General features: G+C 35.1%; 1 protein-coding gene across 2 annotated transcripts; it reads right to left on the minus strand.

Annotated features, from left to right (window-relative positions):
• Nucleotides 1–76: 76 nt before the first annotated feature.
• LOC121418719 (mdm2-binding protein-like) lies at nucleotides 77–14,011 on the minus strand. 2 transcript variants are annotated; one of them, XM_041612788.1, is made up of 17 exons: nucleotides 13,848–14,011; nucleotides 12,003–12,360; nucleotides 11,560–11,621; nucleotides 10,858–11,165; nucleotides 10,081–10,257; nucleotides 9,369–9,463; nucleotides 8,375–8,586; nucleotides 7,492–7,662; nucleotides 7,198–7,317; nucleotides 6,547–6,843; nucleotides 6,010–6,147; nucleotides 5,083–5,296; nucleotides 3,441–3,606; nucleotides 3,055–3,251; nucleotides 2,157–2,424; nucleotides 1,637–1,750; nucleotides 77–869 (listed from the first exon to the last, which is right to left on the minus strand). In XM_041612788.1, exons 1-17 carry the CDS (start codon nucleotides 13,918–13,920, stop codon nucleotides 762–764), a joined length of 3,078 nt encoding a protein of 1,025 aa, XP_041468722.1. In that variant the 5' UTR covers nucleotides 13,921–14,011; the 3' UTR covers nucleotides 77–761. The 2 variants fall into 2 exon arrangements, with proteins under 2 accessions (XP_041468722.1, XP_041468723.1); XM_041612789.1 differs by having other exon boundaries at nucleotides 78–869; nucleotides 7,198–7,314.
• Between the last annotated feature and the right edge of the window lie 5,430 nt (nucleotides 14,012–19,441).

The raw sequence follows: 19,441 nt of genomic DNA on the forward strand, positions 1-19,441 counted from the left end.
AAATATGTCTTGACCAATGTAGAGAAAAAAAAAGCATTGTCACTGTAATGAGAGGTGGGGTAGGGGGGAGGGGATCTTAAAAGATTAACAAAGCATCCAATAATTGATTAGGGTATACAGGTAGTTTGCTAAAATCTAAATTTCAACAAAAATATGGACACTGGTTGAAGTGGCTCTCTTTCACCAAAAGACTGTCCATTTTAATAATGATAGTTGATAGGAATGTGATTAGCACTGTCAGTATCACTATTTTCTTCACAGAAATACTGTCTGCCAGTCAGATATCAGAGTTTCGGTAGCTTAAACCATGCAGGAATAAAGATTTTCCAAATTTAGAAGGTTAATATATAAGAATATTATTGAAGAATATTATTGGTCCATGGTCAAATACAATACTCGGCTGAAGCAAGCCTCAGTGAAAGTTTTATTGTAGTCTTACTTGTCAAAACTTGGAATAAAATGGAGCTTGTACAATTTGTCTTCAACGCCTAATTGGAGGAGTCATGCATTATGATAGAGGTGCAGGAAATATGACAGTGAAGAGTTAATGAGATGTTCTATCAATCTTTGATTGACTTTAATTCAAATCTGGATTACAACCTTCTCTATATACACCCTCTGAAATATCTACCGAATACCATCGTGAAATGCTCACCTAAAAGATTTTGAACACACAAAGGAACCTATTTCTTGTTGCATCTTTCTCTCTCAAAGAAAAAAACTATAACAATGTACTACTTGATCTGTGTAAAGGACAATGATCATGATTTTGTGGCTACTCTATTCTGTTCAAAGGTGATTACAAAGTCAGCATTGGCTTCAGCAACCTTCCTCATCTCATCATACAGACCCTTTGATGACTTCAGATCCTGGATAAAACAATAAAATGGAGATCCAATTAACACATCAATTACTGAATAACTTTTATACAATGCAGAGGAAGTCATCATGAACATTAGTAACTCCATATGAAGCAAATCATTTAGAAAAAAAATCTTTGGGTCTCTTTCTTAGTTGTGCACTGGTTGCCTGCCCCTCCTTGAAATTAGCAAAATCCTAGCGTTTATATTGTCATGTTTATTTCTGTTACTTTTCTTTTCTAACGCTTCTATCACTTCATATTCACCCCTTCAGTTATTATCAATTTCATATTTATGTGTCAATTATCCTAATATTGTTCCTTATAAAACTGAATAAAATACAGATTTCTTACTCCTTTTGAAAATATCAATCAGACAACACATATTGATTTTTTCTGGTGTTATAAATTTGTATCTATTTTTAAATGATGAACATTGAAAAATAATCTTAAAAGCATAACTGTTCTCTCATCTTTTAATAAATGAATATCAGAAGCACCCAATCCCTTTGAAAATTTAAGGTTTGGTGTAGGTATTGGTGTTGAGAATGAAAAACAAGGCTTATGATTCTGACTCCAGCATTGAACATAGGAAAAATGAAGTTATACCAATCACTTTACTGACAGCTCAACACCATGTGACATTGATTTTAGAATTAGATGAATTTCAGGTTTGGTGTAGAGGCTGGTGCAAAATTGCCGTAACACCAACACTGCTTCCAATGCCAAGATTAGCTTTTAACACTGAACATGTAATTATTCAATGTCCTATCTTACCTTTACAAACATCTTAGTTTGTGTATATAGTCTTGTAACACAAGGTTTATAGCACACATGACTAGAATCAATCCCCTTGGCTGCTAGAGTCTGCTCAACAATGGAACGTAATTTCTGTAATAATGGTTTAAAGAAATGAAAGACAAAAATTACAATGAATGCAATGAACATATAAAGCAATTGAGTGTGTGTGTGATAAATGTTTAATAATGATATGCCACTCTTTAATGGTCAATAATGGTTAAGTCCACTCAACCAACTAGTTGAATTGAACCAATATTCAAAATTTAGATAAGAATAGCACTGAAACTTTAATTCAAATCTGATGTTAAATAAAAAAGTTATGGCTTATTCTAACCCCAAAACCCCAGTTATTTGCACATCCCAGTCAATACACAAGTGATAGAGCCAATGACGGCACACACTCATCATTTCTTTTGTATTTAGATTTGGACGATAAACATCCAAACATTTTTACATTGCGAAAGACAGGGAAAAGATTCCGTGCAGAATTTCTTACCATTTTATGCTTCTCTGATCTCGACACAGAAGACGTCCTTGCTTTCTTGGACTCCGCGCTCTTGACAGTATCTTTGGCATGCTTCTGAGTTCTCTTAGATGGTGTTGATGATGATGATGAGGGTTGATGGGTGGTGGAGGTAGATGGAGAGGTGAAGGAGGTGGTGATGGTGGCAGGATGGTGATCCTTCGCAAGCTTCCTGGCTGACCGCCGAGGAGAGGTCATCTCCTCAGGTTTGGTCGATTTGACAGGGGTGGACCGCCTAAGTCTGGGAAAAATTACATCAAATGAAATACACAGCAAGTGACAATCCCCTATAAGGCCTCTAAGCTCTTAAAGTATGATATAAGCATGTATAGCAAGAATTCAGAAGTGCATTGAATGCGCAATATTGTATCATTATCATGGAAATAGAATATTTCTTACTTGTCCTTTCGTATTTTCATTTTTCCTTTTACATTTCTACTTTTCTACTCTACATATTTACATTGATAGAATGGAATAACATTATTTCAAAATGAAATCTCTTTAAGCAAAAAAAAAAATCAAAACAAAAGGGAACTTTAAAAAATACAGTTTACAAATCTCATTATTAACAACATATTTCTTATGATGATTAATGACTTACCTCTGATTCCTTATTCTCCATGAAAAAAGTAAACCATTTAGATCTAATATCTGAATAAATCAGCATTGCACATTTCCCAAACCAGGGAAGACAGAGACACAAAGAAAGCTGAAAGGGCAACAAATTTGGAAACTGTTACTGTTGGTTCATCATGAAACTAATGCATGAACCTGACGAAAGAGCTCAATATTCATCACCCACACCTCTCAATCATTCTGACAGTTCTGATTGATATACCATGGATGTCAATACATTACAATATTTACTTACCTCTTTGGAGTAAGCCCCCCTGAGGTTGATATCCTAGCCCTTTTCTTTCTTGACCTGGGTGTGGATGCGCCCTTCTTAGGTGTTGAACCCACAACCTTCTGAGGTGTTTTAGCTGTCCTACCAGGCATGATTCTTTTCTTAGGAGTGCTTTGGGAGGACTTCTTTTTGGCAGATGGAGAGAGCTTTCTTGTCTTTGACTGTTTAGCATGACAATATGGATAAGTAGTTATCAAGATTTATATATAATTGCAATTCTTTAAAGTGGTAGAAATTATGATGTTAAGCTCTCTGTTGCACTAAACTTCAAATAAGCCCATTAATTTCATGTACTACCCGTTTCACTTGTCAGCGACTCAACCTTATAAATCTGCAGAAGTCAGACCTACCTGTTGTGTGCTTGGTGAGTCTGAGTGTTTCCTCTTGGTCTTGATAGCCAGAGTAGAATGATGATGAGAGGTGAACGTACAAGACATCTCTTGACGGATACATCGCTGCTGAAGACGCATCATCTTCTGGTCTATGCTCTGAGAATCAGGTTTCTCTTTGCAGTAACTATGAAATAAAGGGATAGACATGATTATTTGTCAGTGTGAATATTTGATTTGATTTATTTTTCTTCTGAATTCATATATATAACATTCGTATACAATACAATTTTCATTACGTAACAAACATAATACGTCGGTAATTGATTTAGGTATGAATCATAAAGAAAACAAAAATACAAAATAGAACAGTCATTTAAATGATCTACAACCAACAAAGAAAATTATAACATTTGCAGTTTGCAGGAGAAAGATTGTCATTATAAGCAGATTGCTTGAAAATAATGACAACCTTGGAAAAAATTATTACATACATTTATAAAGCAGAATGGAAATGTTATTTTGTTTATAATTTTATAATGATGGAGATGGAGATGATGGTCATGAGAGAGTATTTGGTGATGATTAAATTAAGTCATTTAATGATTAATTGAAATACTGACACAGAAAATTTATTTTAAATATTCTGATAATAACATGGATTTAACATTTGCCTTGAATGAGTAAAGAGGTGAACATTTTTTTTATAGACTCTGGTAGAGAGTTCCATAAATCGAGACCTTGGTGTCTTATGGATCTCTGTGCAATGAGCAATTTGAGGTTGATTAAGTGAAAATTTGAAGAGTTCCGTGTAGGGTATGAATGAATAGATGTGTTCATTGTATAAAAATTGTGGAATGAAGATGGAAGCATGTTATTTATGTACTTGAACATCAGCAGTAAACTTTGAAGTGAATTTATGTCAAATATTGTTAGAGTCTTTAGTTTATGGAATAATGGGTTTGTGTGTGCTAAATACTGAGAATCAGTACAAATTCGAATAGCTTTTTTTCTGTAATAAATATATTTTATTAATTTTAGTTTTTGCACAGGTTGCCCAAAATATTGCACTGAAAACATGTCATTGTAAATACAACATAGTGTGAATAAATCTAAGTTTGACAGTTTGTAGCTGGAGATGTATCATCTTCTGATCTATGCTTTGAGAACCAGGTTTCTCTTTGCAGTAACTATCAGATACATGAGTACACCATTATGTTAGTGTGAATATATTCAAATCACTGACTAAATATCATTCAAAGCACATCTTAATGTGAATAAATCTAAGTTGGACTGAGTGCTTTTATGTGTTGGATGCACACAGCTATAATAAATTTTGAATGATACTCAAATCTTTCAATAATCAATTTTAGTAAGTTGGTATGGGCATGTGCTAGGGAGGGATGAAAGGCATGCCCTAATAAGGGCTTTTTAGTTTGATGCAAGTGGTTCAAGGAGGGTACAGCCAAGAAGACATAGGTGAAGCAAGAGGAGGCGAGTAGCAAGGATACACTGCATTGTGCAAAGGAGATGGAGGGGGTAAGGGTGACTTCAGCAAATATGAGGTGAATCTTGTGCCCCAAGTTTGACTGGGGCACATCCAGATTTAAAACTTTGTACTACTGAATGACTAATTACAAATAACCCCAATTTTTACACTCACTTGATACCATGGTACTTGAGTTTAAGTGAATCTGAGAACTCTGTCTGCATCAGTTCCTGGACTGTTGGTCCGTTGTTATGATGACCAGCTACCGATGACCTCGTCCTTGGACTATGCCTGACACCAGAGGGTGGGACAATGACCAGGTCATCCCGCTTGGGCTGACCGTTGGGTTTGAAATGACTACGGAACTCTTTGGCACTCAAGGTGATTGCTGGTGAGAGGTAGAAAAAGAATAAAATTGACATATGATGTTTCAATGTGTGAATGCTTTCAATATCTCTTATGCTAAAAGACCCTAAAACATAAATTGGCACATTTCTTCTGATTTACCTTGGTTCCACAACTATCGAGATAAATATCACATCAAACTGATACTGATACAATTTGGATTCATCCAAGGATAGAGTCAACTACAATGTAATAATTCAATCTTGTCAACTGTACTTATGATTTATGGATGAGAAACCATTCTCGGTTAAATCGGAAGTCAAGTTGAAAAGATTTGATTTCTGCTTTTTAAAAAGGCTACCAGGCAATTAGACAAAATATTTATCAGACAAACAAACTGTAAATTTAAATGGGTTACAACCATAACAGATGAGACCAAATAGACAATATATGATATTAAGATCAGAGAGAAATTTAATCATTCTTGAGAGGTGAATCAACATCAATAAATATTTTGGGATCTACCATTTACTCCAAGATAGTTTCACCAGTCATGTGTAAAGTCATACTGCATAACTTACAAACAATTTCATGAAACAACCCTGGGTTGAGTGCAACACAATATGGATAAATCTCTTGCTACAAGAAATAAACGCCTGGTGGAGGATTTGAATCCAAAACCCTTGAATTAAGAGATGGGAGCCTGAACCAATACGCCATGATATGACGTATCCATACTACCAATAAGATACTTACTGTTGCTGTCTGTGGATGGTACAGCAAATCCTGCTAAGGTTAGATCCTCTGATCGGATTCTTCTTAAGCGATTGGCAATCGATTCCCGGTTCTGCAAGGCCTGTCTCTCAACCCATTGGGAGGGGCTCTGTGTTAATTCTACAGAAGGATTTGAAGGAAGGAAGAAAGAAAATAAATGAAGAATGTACAATCCTGTTAAAGACAAGGGTATATAAGAAAATGAGTGAGTTGTTTCAGATGCATCGCGCAAAAAGTCATTTGAATAGGAATTGCTTCATAATAGTCAGTACCACTGGAATCCTCTCATGAAGTAGAGAGAGTGTATACACTGAAGGGGCATGCCAGGATCTGATGACCAGGGTAATAATATACATGAACCTGTAAATTGTTTTGAGGTGTACTGACCAATGTATAAAGTGATATACATGTATATATATATATATATATATATGCATATCATTATCATCATTCTTATATGGCTTCGTTATCTTTTATGGCTGATGTTTGATACCTCCAATCTGATATAATCAAACCTACCTGTTGGTAAGGTCCTCAGGTCTATCCTAGCTGGTCTAGGCTCACTTGCATTCTCAGCTTCTGCCACACCACTCTCATCTCTCCTCTCAACATCCATTGCTTCCTGTTCATTTCTACTTTCTGCCTCAGGGGGCGGTCTTTGTTCTGGAGTGTCCGTTGATGGTCTTTGACTTGCTGGGCTGGATCTGTTCTCATCAATACTGTAACCTTCATAGAACACCTTCCTCATGTAGTTGAAGAGGAAGATGAGGAGAGATGGTGTCACGTTGATCTCAAGACCTTCAGAGCGGATTTTCTCTGCATACAAAAAATGTAGATAAGCAATCTTACATCATTGACACTGATTATAAAGACACTTGAAGCTTTATGCAAGCCAAGTGAGTATCTCTTTCACCATTAATCACTCTAGCTTAAATTATCATACACTCATGCTTATTATAATATATAATATTCCAGTGTAAGTTCAAAAATTAATATCACATCTTCAAAAGATCATTAGAAAACTTGCCGACCTTATTAAACAGTGAAATGAAACCATGGTCTTAAATTCAAGCACTTCATATTCCAGTCGTTTGTCAAGTAAATATTAACTTTATGAAAAGCATGATGAAACAACCCAACAGTCAGATAGTATCGATACACACTCCTTACCAATAACCATTGCCAGGGCTTTGATTTGCATCTTGGCCAGTTCTTCCTCCTCCTCACGAAGCCGACGACCACTGACGGTTGGAAGGGAATCAAGTACCTCCCTGGCTGATTGATCTTCTTCTATAAAAGATAAAGATTTAACAGAGAAATAAGACAGAGAGCTAACTCATGCCTACCTGATATAGGAAAACACCCGTAACTTAACAAATTTATTATTCAGGACAAATAATACCCAAGTTACAAGAGACTTACCCTCAATATCCAAAAGACAAATGTGTAATTCAATTGACATACCTTCAGCGTCACTGGAACGTTCCTCTTCTTCATGACAAGCTAATAAAGCATGGGCTGCTCCATTCAACATAAATGGGGAGACAAGAGGCAAAGCAATACACCTTCCCCTCCTATCCCCGTGGACCAGAAAGAAGAATGTATGCCGAGTACCTTTCAATTGCACATTGGGAACTGTGAAAAGAGAGATAGACAACAAGCACATATTAAAAAAGGTAAATACTAATTTATTAGATGGGAAAGGTCAAGATCACAGGAGGATGAATACGAACAAGATGATATAACATTGTAAAGGTTGAAATATGCTGAAATGTTTAAGCTAAGGGAAGTCGCAGCGAATAATACTTTCAGGTGGAAAACTTTTTTTTACATCAGGATGAAGTGTTCTCATATCATTACAGATCTAGATATAATAAGGTCTGACATAATGCAAGCAAATCAGAGCTGAATAAGAGGGATGTTGAAAATGTCCAACACAAATATTGTGCTTGTGCATTTTAGAGCTGTCTACTGACAAGATCCCATGCTTATGTTGCCAAATACTGGACAATCTTTCACTTTCTAACTGCATTCGTTTGGCACTAATACTCCTTTATAATACATTCAGATACTTGGCTGGTCATTTTGTTGGATTTTGTTCATCACTTTGCAATCATCATCACAACTGCAATTCAGTGGACGGTTTCGTGAAAGTTGTCTTTACTGATATGTTGTCTTTCTCTGTTTTACCATTGATAGGAACAGTATTTCTCAGCTGATCAATACCAAGAATTTCCCTGCTAATTTAGTCAGCGCTGAAAACTTCATGAATTATACCCCCCCAAGCTTGAACACTTTGCTATGACACAAAACATGGCCAAGAATGATTGTAAGTTGAATGCATTACCAGTAGGATTTAGAGGGTTGTTTGTGATGCCATTGGTCCAAATCTGGGTACTTAGTCCAGCATTCTGAGCCTCTGGAACAGGACCTTCTACTTCAAGACAGCTTAACTGACATATAGCACCTTGACCATCACCAGGCAATCGATGGGTCAGGTACTGCATCCAGAACTTAGACCGGGAGAAGCGCTGCCGTTTTTCTTTATCTTTCAGGCGTCTGGGTGAGTGACAGTCAAAGATCTTTGTTGCATGTGTAGTATGGAGTGATCAGTTTCACATAAGTTATGAAAGAGAGTTTAAACTGCTGAACATTAATTGCATAAATAACATTAGACATAAATCAAGTTAGTTTTCATATGGAATTTTTTTTGGGTCATCTACTCTCTGAGGAGGCGTGACAGCTCAGTCAGTAGAGCGGGGTTTTGGATTCTGGTGACCTAGGTTCAATCCCCACTTGGTGCTCTAGCGCCCTTTGGTAAGGCATTTAAATCACAATCACAAATCCCTCAGACAGGACCGTAAGCCATTGGTCCTCTGGTTGCTTGCTTACAAGAATTCATGCTTTCTCAGCAATCAGGTAAAAAAAATCACCACCCTACCTTACCTTAAAATTCAAACCTAATTGACATGATCAAGAATGTGGAAAAATGTAATTAATGTTGCAACAGCTGTTCTCACTTAACTGAATAAGTTCTCAATGACCACGGATTTATAGCTAACATTTCTACAGAAATTAACAAAATAAAAACAGAGAAATAAAAACTTAGGATCCATTCAAGTTTGTCATCAAAATATTAAGTTAAGTAATTATGTAATGCCTTTTAAAGGGAACTTCACCCTGATAAATCAATTATAAAAGCAGAAAAAATATAGAAAAGTATATTGAAGTTTTGATGAAAACCAATCAAATCCATTAAGGTATCTTCCAGTCTTAAAAGGGATAAAAAAGATGCTGAAGTTGGACTGTATTCTAATGAATACTCAGCATAAAAAGGATACAGTTCAAACTTTCCAGGTAGGATAAACCAGGATGGGATCTCATGTAGATTGGCAAGATGGATGAACTCAAGTGTTTCATTCACAACATACTTAGACTGTTAAAAAGAAAATAGAAAGGGCAAAGTTTGGAATTACAAAATGGCAGCATTTCAATCATAAAATAAAAATTGAGTCATGGTCATTTGATATAGATATTCAAGCTTTACTGGTAATACTAATAGCAATATAGTAAAGAGGAGTAATCAGACAAGAGGTCAAAGATGATGAAAGATCAATGAAATAGAAGGGAGAAAGAATGTTGGTAATTAACCAATTTGTGACAGACTGATCATGTTTTGATGCACAGCCTGTTAAATCATACAAATAAACATTATGCCCATGTTTATGGCATCACTTATTCAATGATCAGCACAAAATTAAGATGCAAAAATCTACTACTTTCCACAAAATGTGACAAGTTTCTATATTCTATTGACATTCTTTATCAATAATTGCTCATTTATTTCTGATACATAGACTCTAAAATGGAAAATGCAACCAGGAAAGAAAAATACTTTGAAATATATAACACAAAATATACATGTTCATCAAATGTAATCTAAACGCATTTTAGGATCAGGCAGCAATGCAGCCACAGAATTCCTGTGATACATATATAGCTGAACTAATCATAAAATGCAAAGTACAAGTAATCATAATATATCAAGCTCACCTTTAACTCATGATTTGATAATGAGACAAAAGAATCATCCATCGATGGCTGGCTTCCAGTGACGTCTTGCTGAGGATTAGCACTAGGATTAAGAATCTCAATGAAAGGCTCTGATCTATGGCTGTCATCAGCAAGACGATGTAGACTGAACCCTGGCCATGGAGGAAAGGCTGTACCCTAAAAACAAATACATTAAAATATTCATAAAACGAAATTCAACAGACTCATTGAAGTACATACTTGTATACATGTACGTCATGAGTAGAATAATTTTCATTTCATTTATTCATTCATTTATTTATTTACTATTATTATTATTTTTCTGTGGGGGGTATATCTTTGTGTGTGATATGCAATATATTACAGCACAATAAACATTTTGTAAGTGGGATGTTGAGGGACCACATACAGTAAGTCTATTATTCAACTTGTTAAAGTTGTAGAGGTGAATATTTTATTGGATAAAATAGTCTTTATAATTGCTTCATAACATGGATGAGTTGACTTATACAAGATTCATTATGTAAGTGGGACGTTCTTTGTAACTATCTGAAGGCCCTCTAATCAGGGGTGTGAGTGGTCACAAATAAAAAGATCTGAAGAAAAGCTGAAGAGTGTTGAAAAAGTCTTAAATAGAAGGAGCTCCAATACTTTTTGTACAGAGGAAAAACAAAAATAAGCTGAAATTAAGCTGAAAAAAATCTGAAATCAGCCAAAAATCTGAACTCTCACACACCTGTCTAATACAATTTTGCTCTCGGAATCAACACAACTTACTCGACTTGATATGTATTTGACCTGGCCTTGCCAAGCCAGAGAGCCCGATTCTGACAAGATGTCATCCACGTTGGCATCCTTGCCATCTGACGACCTCAACTCCACCACCTTGCTCTCTATGAATGTCTTCCAATGGGTCAGGGAAGGGTGCTCTTGCCCCTCCATACCCTTCCCTAGCATGATGTTGATGCGGGCGTGGTGCCACACCTCAAGGCGTCGCAGCACAGAGAAGAGAAAGGCGTCTGGACGTTCCAGGATGGGAAAGTCAGTACTGGTGGGCATGAGCCAAACAACATCAAGGAGATAACCTAGAATAAATAAAAATTATTGTGGTAATTGTAGATATCAATTACAGCCTTTTCTGCTCGTATCCTAAATATGTGGGAACTCAGGTCTACTGGTAAACTCAGACCCTCTACAAGAATAAGCGACTGCATAACATGTTATCTTTTCCTATAAGACAGGACAGCACGCCAGCACCAAACAGATATGTGATGAGTTACATTTATACAGATGGCTTAATTTTCTTATAGATTTGATGCTACTTCTACCATTATTACAGCAATTACAAATGTGGTAGAAGCAACAATGATATTGTGATGACATTGGTACTTTAAACAATAACAATAATAAAATTAGTGACAATCATACTCAACTGACTGGTACAAAGTAATAAAAGTGCTTGCAAACATAGATACATACCTCCAACAGGGAGTTCATCTGCAATCTTGTCCAGTTTAGATGCCACAATTCCTGTGTACTCTCTTTTGCAAAGAAGACAATGAGAGAAAAAAATATGACAAAGTGGTTTTCATACTACAAATGTTATTGAATGAGTGAGATTCTCTTGATCATTAAAAAAGATAAAAGAAATTTGCTTTAGTCTCAACACTGTATGAAAAATAATATTGAAAAAATATGAATGCATATTTAAATATTTACATTGATGAATTCATATAAACTAGATAAAAGAACTTATGAAGACAAACGGTTTAAATGAATAGTGGTTTATAAAAACAACTACTTAAGAAGGAAAACCAGTTAACAGAAAATAGCTTTATATCTATTTTTCTTACTTGTAATTCCTTGAGAGTTCTGTAATATTCTTTCCATTTAAATTCAATTCAAACATGATGTAGCCTCACCTCATTTTAGTCACTGAAAGACTTTCCATGTCACTTCTCGCCTTCCCAAACTTCTCTCTCATGTCAGCAAAAACAACCTGCTGGCCGTCATCATCGACCTCAACATCCTGTTCATGCACCCTACTCCATCCTGAATGAAAGACGGTGTCTGTAGCGCCTGGTTCTGATGACTCCCCGTATTCAGGAACGACAATGTTAATCCACACGTTATCGATTGGTGTCTGTTTGACTGATTCAGGTCCAGAGGAAGATTCATTGGTATTCCTCCCAGAATGCTCAGGTGTAGGTGAGTGATTGCTTCTTTCCTCATTGGTATATAAGGACTTGGCCAGGTGCTGGAATAATTGTACATCTTCAGCTAGAAATTTGAGGGAAAAAAAATCAATCTTATTCAGCTGTTCCAGCATTAGTGAATCACACCATGCAGTGATGACGAAAGCAGAAGTGAAGAGAGACATTTTTTTTGCCAGAAAAGCAAGGGAAAAAAGTTATATTTTTATCACAACCAAAAATTCAGACAGTTTTTATTGAAGAAATCATATTTTCTTAAATAAATGAAATGAAGTAAAGTTCTGTGAATTAATCTTTAATTGCCAATGCATATATTTTAAATGGCCAAATTTACATTCTAAATATGAACATTTTTTTCTCTGCTCCCTCACTTTTTTTTCCTTTCCTTAAATTAATTATTTCGTTCTCAGTTTGTGTCTTTGTGAACATTCTAGCAAATTTAGAAAAAATTAGAATCATATCTTCAAAATGACCAATGAAAAAAAGAAAAAAGCTGAAAAACTCTACCGCATTGAATTTGCTAGAAAATCAAGTTGATGGCATGCTAGCGGTAAGCCTCCATTTGACAAGGGGTCCGATTGAATGTAGGAAAGAATGGCCACTGCAAATTCAGCAGCTCTTGTACGCATCGCCTTTTACCCATTGATTATGCGCAATCCTGTTGAATGGCTGCGTAAAACATGGCGATACTTTTCAAGATTTTTGAGATAGGAGGAAATAAACATTGCAATAAAAAATATATATTCAATATAGGTATATTTTAATTTTAAAAAAATGGATCTAGGCCTAGTTCGACTTTAGATTAAAAGCTTCGGTCTCTGTTATGTTGGTTGTTCAGCTGAACTCCGTTGGCTTCACTCACCAAATACAGAGACCGAAGTTCTGGCGCGATCTGTACAGGGGACTCAAGATCAATGGCCATATGTTTATGTACTTTAAGATCGGATAAAACGGAAAAGTGAATTTGCGCGACAGCCGAGGTAAGTCACCTTTTTTGTTCCTTTTAACTTGATTTTTCTCCGTTTTGTGGCAATTAATGCCAAGAGGGAATATTAATTTGCATTTTGGTCGGTAGAGTTTTATTCATTAAAGACAAAAATTGAAGAGCCCCGACGGGGGATTTTGGGTGCCGATTTTGCACTGCAAGTCCCCTCATGGTAGCTGCATGATAGTGAGCCGTCTGTGTACGAGGAGAAATCAGAAAAAAAATGTTAAAAAACTCCTCGAAACAGACGGCTGCCAGCTGTCTAGTTCGACTTCTGCCAGCCAGTGCGCGCGCTTGGGCAGCGTCTCTAGTCAGATCAAGTCTAAATTATTTTGTCATACCTATCATGGAACAGCTCAGCTTTACAAAGCAAGACTGTATCAATGACTACCATTCAGATTTTACCTGCTTACTTTAATTAGTGACTGGAATTTTTAGTGATAAATTTTTTGTTCGCATCAAACTGGAAAGTGAGCGTGTGGGACTGAGGCTGAAAAACTGCATTTGTTTTGTGGATCGCTTTTTATTTTGGAAAATAATATCTAACATTTAAAAAAGGAAAGACTTACCAGCTAGCCATTCAGAGCTTAAAGCGATAATGTATCTTGGGATCTCCAAGCTAAATTTGTAGTAGGAATCCATCGAAGAAATGAAAGTTTTACTATCTTTGAAGAAAACACAATTTTCTTTAGTCTCAATCCGCCGCCTACCGTACGGTACCGATATCTCATCTCGATCGCGACAATTCGCAAAACATGAACACGGAAAAAGTTGTTAAAGTAAGAGAATAAGAAGGCAAAGTAGAAGAAGAAATTAAAGTAGGACAATAGAAGAAAGAGTAAAAAGTAGAAGAAGAAGAGAAAAAGAAAGGAAAATAAATGTTTAATTTTGATTTTGATTGTTTTTCTGAAGAGGAGAAGGGGAAGGAGAAGGAAGAAGAAGAAAGAAAAATAAATCATCATCATCGTTGTACGGAAGAAGTAGGTGGTTCTGTAGTGCGTCCAATCATTCTTTCAAGATTACAGTGTTTGTCCAGTCAAGGATGAGAAGACAAAGAAGAAGAAAGGAAAAAAGTGTTTAATTTGGATTTTGTCCAACGAGAAGGAGAAGAAATGAAAATAGAATGAAAAATAAATGTTTTATTTTTCTTTCAAGAAGGGAAAGAAGGAGGAAAATGAGCTGAAGAAGAAATAAAAATAAATGTTTATTTGGATTTTTAAATATTTTTTTTTGTCAAGGAGGAGAAGATTTTGAACCAATTTAGTTTCATCTCCCCTGCTTTCTTACTCTGTCCCTCTGTCACAAATACACTCTCTCCAGAGCTACCAAGTCTCATGCATTATGCGCGAGACTCATACATTTTGGACTCTTGTTCATCCCCTCAAATCTCTGTCTCATGCAACTATCACAGCCTATCCCCATATACATTGTACACAATGTCTGTGATCTCACTCAGATTCACAGAAAATCTCACGCATAGCTGGTCTTTGAACTTGGCATCTCTGTCTCTCCCTTCCTCCCCACTCTCTTTCTCTTCTTCCTTTACCCTCCCCCTCTCTCTTTTTGAAATCAAATAAAAGGAACTGCTATTTGCCTGATTAAGACACTCATCTATCATTCAAGTATTAAAAAAAAAAACGATTATACTCTGAAATAAAAATGATGATTAAGCAAGCAACACAGGAGTCGGGCACAGGAGCAGGTTGCAATTTCATATTGATTTATTTATTTTTTCACTTTGTTATAAATGCAATTTTGATGAATAAATCAAACCATATGCACTGTATGTTATTCGCTGGATAACAGTATGATATGCCTCTTAAAAACAAACTTTTGGCCATTTAATATCACATACTATCAGCCTCAAGATTCACAATAACATATTTCGTACTCCATAAGATAAAGTGACTCCTATCTTAGAACAACTTACAATATAATTTACCCTGAATATTAATTTTTACTAAGATTTACTGTCTGTGTAGAAAGTTCATCTTTTATACTGCCACCAGAGTCATATGATAGGAGATAAACTATGAAACATAACGTTGGAAATTAAATATTGATTGTGATGTATTAAAATGTCTTTTCATAGATATTAAAACAGTAGCCCTCTGCTAGATGACAAAGGGGAGTCCATCCTATATCATGAAAAATAAGAAAAATATCCAAAATATTCAATCTATTTTGAAAGTATATCTGTGATTGAATTCAATATTATTGAAGACATGAAAGTTTATTTTCTAATCATATGTTATAAGGAAAGGGAATGTGATATTTGTTTGACTGATAACAGCATAACACTTCACATTTTTCACATTTTGATTAGATTTTTATTCTATTCTTACTGATCTGTGCCCAATAATATGAAGAGAGGCAATCAAATTGTCTTCTTATTGAAATCTTTTTATAGTACATAGTTTGCCACTAATCTAAGCTTGATAATAATTGAAAGATTGGGTGTGTTTTCATACTGCAGGGCAAGTAAATGGTCTCTTGTAATCTAGGATGGACTTCCCTTTAACCCCAAACATTCAAAAGTTGGCAACTGGCACCACATGATGCACAAAGAGCTATCATTTCTCAAGTATGTTAGGAGAAAAATCATTTTCTGATTCCTCGTGGCTGCAATTACATTCAATTTTATCAAAAGTGAAATACCAATACAATCAAATATTTTACTCATGACAAATAGAGGTACTAACTGAGCTACTGTTCTTATCTTAATAGACTTGGGCCATGTAGCACAATACTTAGTGATTGATTGTAGGTTTGATCTTTACTGTTAATTACATTGATTACATTGATCATTATGTGTAATCAATCATACATTTTATCCATATGATAAAGTGCTAATCTCTGTGTTACAGGGCCCTGCTCCAATCAATCTCAACTACGGAAAGCCAACCGCATCATCATCTAGAAGGCATGCATCCATTTAATATGTTCTCTAAAATGAAAATTGCTAGTGCATGTGTCATCGTTTAGACCAATCGGTGCACTCATTTACACATACAAAGTTGAAGTGCTAATGCCTCTTTCATTAATTATCATTATTATATCAATGGCTTTCTGTGGTTGAGAATGATTGGATCAATTGCAATTATTTGTAAGACAGGGCCAAGTATGAGTAATGTTTATTAAAAAAAAACACCCATCCCAATAAGTTTGATCTAGCACCATCCATAACACTGGCAATCTGTAAAAGTTTAACAACATTGCAATTAAACAGTTCAAATTGTGATTAAATCCATTAAATCCTCACATTAATTCATAAATCTATTTGAAAGATTATCATAAGAGAACAAGGAAAGTTTATCAATTACTGTTAAACAATAATTGGAATATTATGACAATCTTAATAGAAAAAAAATGAGATTAAGTCAGTAAACCAACTGACTTTAAAAAAAAAGAAAAAGAAAAATATCCGCAAGCCATTTCCCACGCCATATCCATTGTTTAATAAGACTTTCAAATGATATGATTGGTACAGGTAATAGACTATAGGTTCTCCATACTTTATTTCATTTTTGAGATCATGGAATATTTTTTTCTTCTCTAAAGCTAGGTCCTATTTCATAAAACTTGTGACAATAACATTTTTGCAATAAAAGTTTCAAGCTATGAAAATCAGTCAGATTGATTGGCTGATCATAAACTTGTTATAGAAACTATGCATTTGTTATCATTACAAGTCTTCATGGAATGGATCTCTGGCCTGGGATGATAAAGGACATTTGTACAAAAAAAAATCAATTAGTTATTTTTACAAAAGGAAACTTAAGTTCTATTACTGATACTTTATATGTACTCAAAGTCTCCAGAAATAAGAAAATTTTCAAGCTTACAAAGGGGCATTTTTGATTGGCTCTCACTGTCATACCCATTAAATCCTATGAGTTTCTTCCAAAATGTGAATAAATATACAAAACTTTCCTTGTGAGAAACATATATTTTCTTCCCATTATAGGCATGTGGCAGTATGATGATGATATAATGGGTAATGAAACTTTACAATGGGGGATCACATACTAAAATCAGAAATAGCTGGATAATTGCAAGATAATCTGAAAACTTGACAGGTGGGAGTGTAGGCAAGTGCTTCCTCCCGATGCCTTTTAAACTTTCAATAATTTTTATCAAAACTGATGAACTCTAAACCAGCTGATTGTAATAAAACATTATCTTCCTGGATTAAGAATGGCATGGGAAATAGCTTGCAAGTTTTGCATAATGGGGCCATGCTTTTTGGAGCCTTCAAATAATGTAGGTGGGGAACACAAATATGGTATAAATTTGATGGCCAGCATCGTCATTTCATAAATCAGTTCCCCTTCCTCAAGCATAAAAACACAGAAAAAATATCCTTAGATACATTCACAAACAAGCTCCAAGTATTGTTCAGTATCGAGAAAAAAGAGCTTAATACAATAAATTCAATTTCAAAATAACATTACCACTTCCATATAGAAATTTAGACACACGGTAGAATACATGATACAAAAAAATACATAGATACAGCAAAATTTTCATATTTGAAATCAATCAAGATTGAAAATGACATGGCATGACATGAAATAGTTTTCTGATGATTTAATAGAGCAGAGTATCTAGATGTTTGAGTTGTTTTGCATGTAGAACTTTGACACAGTTCATTTCACATAAATGAAAACTCATTGTACAAGACAAATTGTGATATTTCTTCTTTACAGACTTTTCATATGTAATTTAATTCAAACAGTATCTGTAAAGCATAGCCATATGAACAACCTAGAGAGTAGAAAAGCGTCCATTTCAAATTGTTTGCCAATTACTCTACAACTAAAAATTTGTAACAAAGATCAAAGATAGAAATTTGTCATGTTTTTGTCTTAATGGGTTCCAAATCATTTGGATATCAAATTCCACATTGATTTACGATCTGAGTTGGTCCTCTCGAAAATTGAAACACAAAGAGAAAGAATGACATCCATCAGATATATATACATGGCAAGCTATAGAACAATGTGGGAAGACAAATAAATCTCTTGGTCACTTTCGACAAGGAGAGCTTACTGCTAAAAACCTGTGCATACCTATATCGAGCTTGTGGAGTGTAGTTGCTTTGTAAGTGAAAACCATTGCCTCTATAATGGTTCCATTGCTACTTATGAGTGCCTTATGCTTACTACCATTGTTTGTATGGGGAAATTATGTTTACCTTTTTTGGTTCCATTGTTATTGGGTCCTAAACCTACTACCATTGCCTGTATAAGGATTTCTGTCTACTTTAATATTGAGTCTCTTGTGCTTGCTACGACTTTAAATCGTATAAGGGTTTTGGGTTACTTTTACCTGGTTACAATGCTACTGTGGGTCTTTTGCCTGCTACCATTACTTGTATGGGGATTTTTTATTTACTAATATAATAGTTCTATTGTTACTATGAGGAGATTTGTTAACTGCTTTCATGGAGACTGTATGCTTAATTATCTACCATGGGAGCCTTATGCATGCCATGGTTGCTTTTATGGGGATTGCATATACATTAGTCCCACTGTCAGTACTTATGAATGAAATGAGTACATATGTGATTGTTGCTACTGTGAAGGTCTTATTAAATGTATATTTGTCCAATGTTACTATGAACACCTTACATCCCTGTATGGACTGAGACTGGAGGAATTCAGTTTCTTGAATGCTTCGGTGGAACAATTATCACTTCTGGTATAATTCAAAACATATTTTCCTCCATTGCTATATTAGGTCCTCATGCAATCATCCATTACTGTCAATGGCATTTTATACTACTACTTCTATTTTTTTTTCACTGCGATATTATAGGGAATCATATATTTGCCTTTTGCTATTACAGGAATTGTTTTCATTTATTGCTATTGCTGCTTTGAGAATCTAAACCTTTTCCCCTTGCTGTAACAGGGCCTAGATTGCTTCTCAGTGCCATATGATTCTGTTTTCTCGTAATATATAAACAAACTTTCTTGTAAAAGAATAGATAATTCCACAAGCTCTGATACAATGTATGCACTACCATTCCGTGATAATAATTCTCAGAACCGATCCAACAACCACCAACTCCATTCTATTGCCATAAACCTATAGATAAGAATTCATCTTTATATTTTCCCATTGGAAGTCATTCTCCAGCTTAGCTAAATCTTTCAAA

This window comes from Lytechinus variegatus, chromosome 7, assembly GCF_018143015.1.
Source record: "Lytechinus variegatus isolate NC3 chromosome 7, Lvar_3.0, whole genome shotgun sequence".
Taxonomy (NCBI): domain Eukaryota; kingdom Metazoa; phylum Echinodermata; class Echinoidea; order Temnopleuroida; family Toxopneustidae; genus Lytechinus; species Lytechinus variegatus.